Source organism: Somniosus microcephalus, chromosome 6 (assembly GCF_052327205.1).
Source record: "Somniosus microcephalus isolate GS21.2 chromosome 6, FLI_Smic_1.0, whole genome shotgun sequence".
Taxonomy (NCBI): Eukaryota; Metazoa; Chordata; class Chondrichthyes; order Squaliformes; family Somniosidae; genus Somniosus; species Somniosus microcephalus.
Window position 1 is genome coordinate 276,946,021 of NC_140992.1, and position 10,808 is coordinate 276,956,828.

The 10,808-nt window shown below is 48.9% G+C and overlaps 1 protein-coding gene across 1 annotated transcript in view; it reads left to right on the plus strand.

The window, feature by feature from the left end:
• LOC147116744 (carboxylesterase 5A-like) overlaps positions 1-6,199 on the plus strand; it is a 29,176-nt gene extending 22,977 nt beyond the window's left edge. Inside the window, exon 6 of the mRNA XM_085992061.1 lies at positions 5,827-6,199. Coding sequence (XP_085848187.1) covers positions 5,827-6,028 — 202 coding nt within the window. The 3' untranslated portion in view covers positions 6,029-6,199. The remainder of the gene's footprint in view (positions 1-5,826) is intronic.
• Positions 6,200-10,808: the final 4,609 nt, after the last annotated feature.

The window sequence follows — 10,808 nt, forward strand, 5'->3', positions numbered from 1 at the left end:
TTGGATACAAAACTGGCTTAGTGGCAGAAGGCAGAGGGTGATGGTCGAAGGTTGTTTTTGTGACTGGAAGCCTGTGGCCAGTGGGGTACCACAGGGATCGGCGCTGGGTCCCTTGCTGTTTGTGGTCTACATTAATGACTTGGATATGAATGTAAAGGGTATGATCAGTAAGTTCGCGGATGATACAAAAATTGGTAGGGTGGTAAATAGCGAGGAGGGTAGCCTCAGTCTGCAGGACGATATAGATGGGTTGGTCAGATGGGCGGAACAGTGGCAAATGGAATTTAACCCGGAAAAGTGCGAGGTGATGCACTTTGGGGGGACTAACAAGGCAAAGGAATACACAATGAATGGAAAGACCCTAGGCAAGACGGAGGGTCAGAGGGATCTGGGTGTGCAAGTACACAGATCCCTGAAGGCGGCGGAACAGGTGGATAAGGTGGTAAAAAAGGCATATGGGATACTTGCCTTCATTAGCCGAGGCATTGAATATAAGAGCAAGGAGGTTATGATGGAGCTGTATAAAACACTGGTTAGGCCACAGCTGGAATACTGTGTGCAGTTCTGGTCGCCACACTACAGGAAGGATGTGATCGCGTTAGAGAGGGTGCAGAGGAGGTTCACCAGGATGTTACCAGGGCTGGAGCGCTTCAGCTATGAAGAGAGACTGGGCAGATTGGGTTTGTTTTCCTTGGAGCAGAGGAGGCTGAGGGGGGACATGATTGAGGTGTACAAAATTATGAGGGGCATAGATAGGATGGATGCTGAGGAGCTTTTTCCCTTAGTAGAGGGGTCAATAACTAGGGGGCATAGATTCAAGGTAAAGGGCGGGAGGTTTAGAGGGGATTTGAGAAAGAACTTTTTCACCCAGAGGGTGGTTGGAGTCTGGAACTCACTGCCTGAAAGGGTTGTGGAGGCAGAAACCCTCACAACATTTAAGAAGCATTTGGATGTGCACTTGAAATGCCATAGCATACAAGGCTACGGGCCAAATGCTGGAATATGGGATTAGATTAGACAGGGCTTGATGGCCGGCGCGGACACGATGGGCCGAAGGGCCTCTATCCGTGCTGTATTACTCTATGACTCTAATCTGAGTTGTTGCCTCAGATGATGTGTTCTCAGCTGTGTGATCAGGTTGTTCAACAGTATCAGTCTTTTGACCTGCTGTGGCTGGTCCCATGAGAAGATCTCGACGATTTCTTCTCAGAACAGCACCCTCATCTGTCTGAATGGTGTATGATCTTGGTTGAACTTCACTCAGGACAGTTCCCTTCTGAGTCCATATGTTTGTTTTGTCTTTGAACCTTACTTGGTCACCAGTGTGGAGTTCAGGTAGGTTTTGTGTTCCTCTGTCATAGTAGTACTTTTGCTTTTCTTTCTGTTGTTCTTTGAACTTCCTCACTTTCTCCCCCTCTTTTGTTTTCAGGAGGTTCTCCGGGATGGGTAGGTTTGACCTTAGCCGACGTCCCATAAGGAGTTGGGCTGGTGACATACCACACTCGAGCGGCGTTGTGCGGTATACAAGCATGCTTTGGTAGAAGTCAGTTCCACTGTCTTTTGCCTCGTACATCAGTCTTTTCACTGTCTGGACCGATTTTTCCACTGGTCCATTGGACTGAGGAAAGTGAGGACTTGACGTTGTGTGGACAAAGTCCCACTCTTTGGCAAAGTGTCGGAAACTTGCATTGTAAAACTGGGGTCCGTTGTCTGTGAAGACTTCGCTTGCCACGCCATGTCTGGAGAATATGGCTTTCATACATGTTATCACAGCATCTGCAGTGGTGGTGTACAGTCTACAAACTTCTGGATACAGGGAGTAATAGTCTGTGACTACAAGATAGTCCTTCCCTTGACATACGAATAGGTCAGCGCCTACCTTCTGGTAAGGTCTGTCTGGCACTGGGTGTGGCTTTAGTGGTTCTACCGGATTGCTTGCTCGATATTTCAGGCATATTGTGCAGTTTGACACCTCATTTGTCACATCTTGGTTGATTCGTGGCCAGTACATCACCTCTCGTGCTCTTTTCTTACACTTTTCGATTCCCAGATGTCCTCCATGGATCCTTTTTAGCATCTCTTTTCTCAGACTCTTTGGGATAACTATTTTACTTCCTTTGTAGATGATGTCTTCGATCAGTGATAGTTCCGCCCTGCAGTTCCAGTACTCTGCCATGTCAGGTGAGCAGTCTTGCTTCATGTTGGGCCATCCATCCAAGATGCTTTTCCTCAGTCGTCTCATTGTTTCATCTTTGTTTGTCTCAGTCTTTATGAGCTCCATTTTTGCATCTGCTATGGGCAGTGCACTTGTGATCATGTCCACGTAGGCGTTTACTTTTTCATCCATTTTGGTGTTTGCGGGCTCTCCTGGGTCAACAGCTCTGGACAACGTGTCTGCTGTATACATCAGCTTACCCGGTGTGTACGCAACATTCAGTGTATAGCGTTGCAGCCTGATCATCATTCTTTGTACTCTAAGCGGACAGCTATTTAGTGGCTTTTGGAACAATGCAATCAAGGGCTTATGGTCAGTCTCTACAATGATTGCTTGTCCTGCCACAAACTGGTGAAATCTTTCACAGGCGTATGTGATGCTGAGCAGCTCCTTTTCTATTTGAGCATATCGCGTCTCCGCGTCTGCCATTGAGCGCGATGCATATGCAATAGGTTGCCAGTAGTCATATTTTTGCAGAAGAACTGCACCGAGCCCACTCTGTGATGCATCTGATGATATCTTGATGGGTCTCGCTGGGTCATAAAACCTCAGAACTGGTTCCTCTGTGAGCAGTTTCTTTAGATCGCTCCATGACTTCTCATGCTCATGATTCCATTCCCATTCTATGTTCTTTTCAGTTAGTCTTCTCAGTGGCGCCATCTTTTCTGAGAGGTTGGATATGAATTTACCCATGTAGTTGATCATTCCATTAAACCTCTGCACGTCCTTTTTGCATTGTGGCTTTGGCATATTCTCAATGGCGGACACCTTTCTGGGATCTGGTCTGATGCCCTCACTGCTAAGGATATCTCCCACGAATGTCAGTTCTGTCACCCCGAGCTGGCATTTCTCTCTATTCAGCTTCAGGTTTGTTTTCCTTGTTGCTTCCAGCACTTTTTTCAGTCTCTCGTCATGCTCAGTTCTCGTGGTTCCCCATACTATGATGTCATCCATTGATGTATCAACTCCCTCCAGGTGCTCATAGATCATATGGATAGTTTTGTGATACACTTCAGGAGCTGAGGCAATGCCAAATGGTAACCTTAGGAATCTGTATCTGCCAAATGGACTGTTGAACGTGCACAGTCTTGAACTTGCCTCGTCCAATTTCATCTTCCAAAATCCTGATGATGCATCTAACTTGCTGAAATACTTTGCATTTGCAAACTGTGCCATGATTTCCTCACGTGTAGGAAGCTTGAAGTGCTCTCTCTTTATTGCTCTGTTTAGATCTCTTGGATCCAGGCAAATTCTGAGCTTTCCATTCTTTTTGTCCACAACGACGAGGGAACTCACCCACTCAGTTGGCTCATCTATCTTCTGAATCACGTTCAGGCTTTCCATCCTGTCCAACTCTGCCTTCAGTCGCTTTTGAAGAGCAAACGGAACTTTTCTGCATGGATGTATGACCGTTGGCATACTTTTATCTACTCTGATCGTGTGTTCTGGCAGGCAGCCTAGACCCTTAAATAGGTTGTTGTACTCTTTCATGAGTTCATCATAGACTGTCTCTCCTTCGCTTTCCACAACGAGGACTCTCTTTACCAGGTTCAGTCTCTCACAGGCTTTTAAACCTAGTATGGCTTGCACATCCTTTGGCACCACGATTAATGCTAGTGTGTGCTCTCTGTCCTTGTGTGTTACTTTGACAATGCATCTTCCTTTCACTGGTATATCAGTACCTGAGTATCCTGTCACTTTCACTTTTATTCCATGTATCTTTGGTCTGGGTCTAATTTTCTTAAAATCAGTCTCTGATATCACATTAACTTGTGCTCCAGTATCCAATTTAAATGGAATGTGTATGTCATTCACTTTTAGTGTCAACATCCAGTCTCTTTTTTCTTCTTTGTTTTCAGACACAACATCTACATTGAACTCCTCTATCTCGCTTTCATCTACTGCATGGACCTTGCTTTGTTGCGCTTGGTTCTTACAGCAACGGGCATAATGGTTGTTTTTGTTGCAACTATTGCATGTTTTACCATATGCTGGACACTTTTTTGGTGTATGCTGTGTACCGCATTGACTACATGACTTTCGATTGCCCCTATCATTTTTGTTCGCTGGCCACGCCTCTTTTTTCACATTGGCGCTCTTTTTGTTAAATGGTTTGTATCCGTTCATTCTCACTGCACCCACGTTGCTGCTACTGTCACTGAACAGCTCCTTTGCCTGCAACTTCACAGTCTCTGTAGCCCTACACAGTGCTATGGCTTTTCCCAGGTCTAGATCTTGCTCTCTTAGCAGTCTTTCCCTTAGACCATTATCCGGAATACCACACACCAGTCTGTCTTTTATCAGCGAGTCTGTCAGTCCCCCAAATTCACATGTTTTGCTTCGGTTTCTCAGTTCAGTCACATACTGATCAATAGTCTCTCCCTTTTTCTGTACACATGTGAAAAATCTGTGCCTCTCAAACGTCACGTTACGTTTAGGTATGCAGTAGGCCTCAAACTGTTCCATTATTTTATCTAGCTTCATTTTGTCTCCATCAGCAGCGAATCTGAAGTTATTATACACCTCCAGCGCTTCATCACCCACAACATGTAAGAACACTGACGATTTCTTTTTATCACTTTTCTCGTCAGCTCCGATTGCCGCTAAATACAACCCCACACGTTGTTTGAACCTCCTCCAATTTTCAGCCACATTACCTGTCAACTGAAGCTTCACCGGTGGGAGTAAACCTTCCATTTTTCACTTCGTTAGCTATTCTCCAATGGTAAGTAACGATGTTTTCTTTTGGCTTGCTAATATGTGGAGAGCTGATTTCACTTCAGATTTTTCCTCTTCATCTCTTTCAATCACTTCTGACACCATGTATCGATTTGTATGTGGGTTCAATGACGACACATTCATGAAAGAGATGTCTTTTTATCTAAAGTCTGTTCAACTCTTTTTAACAGCATTACAGGAGACACCATGCTAGTGATCCATCTAAAGCGAAAGCAAAACTAAACTCAACTGCTTGTCTCTGTCACATGCCCTCTGCTGGTCAGGTATAAGTAATCAATCAGGCAAACATGCTGGTAAGGCATCATAATCAAACAGGCAAATACCATCACTATTTGCTGATATCATTACAGGTGGGAGGAGGCTCGAGTGGAGCATAAACACCGGCACGGACCAGTTGGGCCGAATGTCCTGTTTCTGTGCGGAGGGCGAGGGGGTGAGCTCTGTCCTGTGTTTACTCCACACCCACACAGACCCAGTTTCCAACCGGGATCACTGATCGTGGGCAGGGGCAGGAACTCTGGGTGTTCCTCATCCCCCTTCTCTCTCCCCACCCTTTCTCTCCCTTCCCCCCTTTGCTCCTCTTCCCCTTTCTCTCCCGCCATCCCCACAACCCAGGAACACCAGGGCCCATCAGAGAACCCCCTCCTGCTCACCTCCCTAAGATCAGCAAACTCAGCACAGAGCCGGGCTTGAACTTGGGATCTTTCTGGTCTGTGTGACTCGGGACCACGAGTTTTGTGTGTTTGCCCACTGAGCTATCCAGAGGGGGATGGGGGGGGGGTGGAGAATGGGGTGGGGAGAAGGTTCTGGCGATCCGGGGCCGAGCGGACTGTTTCTTGTGTCCCTAACGTGTGAAATTGCCTCACTTGCAGGGACCCTAACGGAGAAGGGCTGATATTCTGGCCGGGTTACGACCACAGTGAAAGCTACATGCAGCTGAACCTGGTGCCGGAGGCCGGGAGGAAGCTGAAGGAACACAGGGTGAGATTCTTTACCGAGACCCTGAAGCAAAAGGACGGGAAGGAGAGCGAGCAGAAGGCGACAGATGAAGAACACCAGCGTTTAGAACTCTAACCTCCAGCAACCAGCTGTTAAAAGCCCTCTGCTTAAACAATCTCTCGCCCATCTCCAAATCACAGGGCTGGGATTCATTCTGAAACATTCATTTTTCTGTCTATCTCTGCCTCCGGGTTTCCTTTTTCTTCCCCAGATCCCCAGAATGAATGAATAAAGTGACCAATAATCCCCCTGTCTCTGTGCTTGCAGCCATTTGCTCCCCACAACTTTGTGTCACAGCAGCTGATTTTCCAGCATTACTGAATCACTTTGCCCCACGGATCATGAACTTCTTCCATCATTCCCCTATTTATTTACCTCCCTTGGCTCAGCAACACTTCCCAAGCCAGCTCTAGCAATGGCTGTGAGAGGTTCGTTCAGCAAGAATCTTTCCTGTCAGGAGGAGGTCACGTCTGATGAGGGAATGACAAGAATCGTTTAAAATGAAAGGAAAACAAAACTTTGAAAGGCCCTGTGTATATTATAGGGAAGCTGAATTTTTATCAGAGTAATGGCAAGGGCATTAAACAGAAAGCAAGGCTTTGTGTTCTAATGTGGGCTTAATATGGTGCCACACAAGTGCCAGGCAATGACCATCTCCAACAAGTGAGAGTCTAACCACCTCCCCTTGACATTCAACGGCATTACCATCGCTGAATCCTCCACCATCAACATCCTGGGGGTCACCACTGACCAGCCACATAAATACTGTGGCAACAAGAGTAGGTCAGAGGCTGAGAATTCTGTGGCGAGTGTCTCGCCTCCTGACTCCCCAAAGCCTTTCCACCATCTACAAGGCACAAGTCAGGAGTGTGATGGAATACTCTCCACTTGCCTGGATGAGTGTAGCTCCAACAACACTCAAGAAGCTCGACACCATCCAGGACAAAGCAGCCCGCTTGATTGGCACCCCATCCACCACCTTAAACATTCACTCCCTCCACCACCGGCGCACCGTGGCTGCAGTGTGTACCATCTACAAGATGCACTGCAGCAATTCGCCAAGGCTTCTTCAGCAGCACCTCCCAAACCCGCGACCTCTTCCACCTAGAAGGACAAGGGCAGCAGGCGCATGGGAACACCACCACCTCCAAGTTCCCCTCCACGTCACACACCATCCTGACTTGGAAATGTATCGGCCGATCCTTCATCGTCGCTGGGTCAAAATCCTGGAACTCGCTCTCTAACAGCACTGTGGGAGTACCTTCACCACACGGACTACAGCGGTTCAAGAAGGCGGCTCACCACCACCTTCTCAAGGGCAATTAGGGATGGGCAATAAATGCTGGCCTTGCCAGCGACGCCCAGATCCCATTAATGAATAAAATTAAAATCAGGAATGGATTTAACACAGGGTTCTAATGAAAGGCAAGCATTGTTTAAACAGGAGCTAGACTGGACCGAATGTTCTCCAAGTCTGCAGGAAATCCCAGCTGGTGTCCACCCATCGATGCTGTGATCACTGAGGGTCTTGCTCTGTGATTGGAGGGTTTACTCTTTGTCAGTATAATGATTGTGGAGATTAACATTGTCTAACACAAATTAAAATAGTTTCTGCGTAAAAATAAATTAAGGGAAAGAAAGACTTGCATTTATATAGTGCCTTTCACGGCGTCTCAAAGCACTTTACAGCCAATGAAGTACTTTTTTTGAAGTGTAGTCACTGTTGTAATGTAGGAAACGCAGTGGCTAATTTGCGCACAGCAAGCTCCCACACACAGCAATGTGATAATGACCAGATCATCTGTTTTAGTGATGTTGGTTGAGGGATAAATATTGGCCCCTGGACAGCGGGGAGAACTCCCCCTGCTCTTCTTCAAAATAGTGCCATGGGGTATTTTACGTCCACCTGAGAGAGCAGACTGGGCCTCGATTTAACATCTCATCTGATAAACGGCACCTCCGACAGTGCAGCACTCCCTCAGCACTGCACTGGGAGTGTCAGCCTAGATTTTTGTGCTTAAGTCCCTGCAGTGAGGACTTCAACCCCCAACCTTCAGACTCCGAGGCGAGAGTGTTACCCACTGAGCCAAACTGACACCCCCATGTGTATATCTATCATGTCAAGTCGATCACAGTCTGGGATGGATATCTGGGGTGAAGATGTCCACTCTGCAGTAGGTTATGGTTGGCCAGATTGTGGATGGCGTGTGAACCTGAACTCTGGTACTCCAACAACAACTTGTATTTATATAGCGCCTTTAACGTAGTAAAACGTCCCAAGGCGTTCACAGGAGTATTAAAAGACAAAAAAATTGACACCGAACTACATAAGGATAAATTAGGGCAGGTGACCTAAAAGCTTGGTCAAAGAGGTAGGTTTTAAGGAGCGTCTTAAAGGAGGAAAGAGGTAGCGAGGTGGAGAGGTTTAGGGAGGGAATTCCAGAGCTTAGTGCCTCGGCAACAGAAGGCACGGCCACCAATAGTTGAGCGATTATAATCAGGGGTGCTCAAGAGGGCAGAATTAGAGGAGCGCAGAGATCTCGGGGGGGTTGTGGGGCTGAAGGAGATTACAGAGATAGGGAGGGCCGAGGCCATGGAGGGATTTGAAAACAAGGATGAGAATTTTGAAATTGAGGCGTTGCTTAACCGGGAGCCAATGTAGGTCAGCGAGCACAGGGGGTGATGGGTGAACGGGACTTGGTGCGAGTTAGGACACGAGCAGCTGAGTTTTGGATGACCTCAAGTTTACGTAGGGTGGAATGTGGGAGGCCAGCCAGGAGTGCGTTGGAATAGTCAAGTCTAGAGGTAACAAAGACATGGATGAGACTTTCAGCAGCGGATGAGCTGAGGCAAGTGATGTGCCTCAATAATTCCGAGACTCGAAGTTAGCAGAACAAAAACAAGGCTTTTATTAACTTAGAACGTAACAAGTCAGAGAGAGAGATGTCTTCCTTCTGGAGGCTGAGGCCAGACTGAGCCAGCCTACAAGCGGGGCCAGGTATGGGCGGAGCCCTACACACAGCACATTCCAGTACACAATACAATGAGGTCTGGGGGAAGGGAAATGACACTGAAACCGATCTCAGTCACAGGCAGTGATGATGATGAATATTTCATCACATTCACCCCTTCTATAGATTTAGTCTGTTCGGGGGTTTGATAGTCCTCTGCGACCGACGTGGCTGTTGCGGTGCCGCGGGTGTCGGCTGGGTGTCCCCGGTAGCCTCCTGGGTCTCTGCCGGGGGTGCCGCCAGGGTTGTTGAAGGGGTAGTTGGTGGGGGTGCCGTTGGTCGGTGTTCTTCCGGGGGTGATGAAAGAGTAGTGGGTGGGTAAGGGTTGCTGTGATCGTCGTTGCTGCTATTGCCGTGGTTGTTGTCGATGCCGGCTGGGGCGACGTCTTTTATGGACACGGTGTCCTCCCTTCCGTCGGCGTGCCGGACATATGCGTATTGGGGGTTGGCGTGGAGTAGGTGTACTGGCTCCACGAGAGGGTCCGTCTTGTGGCCCCTCACATGCCTTCGCACGAGTACTGGACCTGGGGTGGAGAGCCATGACGGCATGGATACGCCTGAGGTGGATTTCCGGGGAAAGACAAACATTCGTTCATGAGGCGTGGCCGTACACAATAGCGACCGTATCGAATGGAGCACATCCGAGAGGACTTCCTGCCAGCGGGAGATAGGGAGGCCCTTGGTCCTTAGAGCTAGAGTGACTGCTTTCCATACTGTCCCGTTCTCTCGCTCCACTTGGCCGTTACCCCGGGGGTTGTAGCTGGTGGTACGGCTCATGGCGATCCCCCTGGACAGCATGTACTGGCATAGCTCTTCACTCATGAAGGACGCCCCCCTATCCGTATGGATGTAGCTTGGCATACCGAACAGGCAGAACAGGCTGTTGAGGCATTTAATGACCGTGGCGCTGGTCATGTCTGGGCAGGGGAAGGCGAATGGGAACCGGGAGTATTCGTCCACAATGTTCAGGAAGTAAACATTGCGGTCGACGGACGGGAGGGGGCCCTTGAAATCTAAGCTGAGCCGCTCAAAGGGCCGTGTAGCTTTGATTAAGTGGGCTCTATCTGGGCGGTAGAACCGAGGCTTGCACTCAGCGCAAGTGCGGCAGTTCCTGGTCAGGGACCGAACTTCCTCAATCGAGTAGGGTAAGTTACGGGACTTTATGAAGTGGAACAGCCGCGTGACCCCTGGGTGGCAGAGGTCGTTGTGGAGGGTCTGTAGCTGATCCCCGGTGGCGCTGGCACACATCCCTCGTGAGAGGGCGTCAGGGGATTCGTTAAGGGCCCCTGGCCGGTAAATGATGTCGTACTCGAAGGTGGAGAGCTCGATCCGCCACCTAAGAATCTTATCATTTTTAATCTTCCCCCTCTGTTTATTATTGAACATAAACGCTACCGACCGCTGGTCGGTAAGTAGGGTGAAGCGTTTGCCGGCTAGGTAGTGGCGCCAGTGGCGCACTGCCTCCACGATGGCTTGGGCCTCCTTTTCCACGGAGGAGTGTCTGATCTCGGGCCCTTGGAGGGTCCTCGAGAAGAAAGCTACGGGCCGCCCCGCCTGGTTGAGGGTGGCCGCCAAGGCGAAGTCAGACGCATCACTTTCCACTTGAAATGGAGTGTTCTCGTCCACTGCCTGTAGCGTGGCCCGCTCAATATCCTGCTTAATGCTTTTGAAGGCGGCATGGGCCTCAGCAGAGAGCGGGAAAGAGGATGCTTTCAAGAGGGGGCGGGCTTTGTCGGAGTAGTTGGGGACCCATTGGGAATAATAAGAAAATAACCCCAGGCACCTTTTCAGGGCTTTGGGAGTGTTGGGCAGGGGCAGCTCCCGTAGGGGGCGCAATCGGTCGG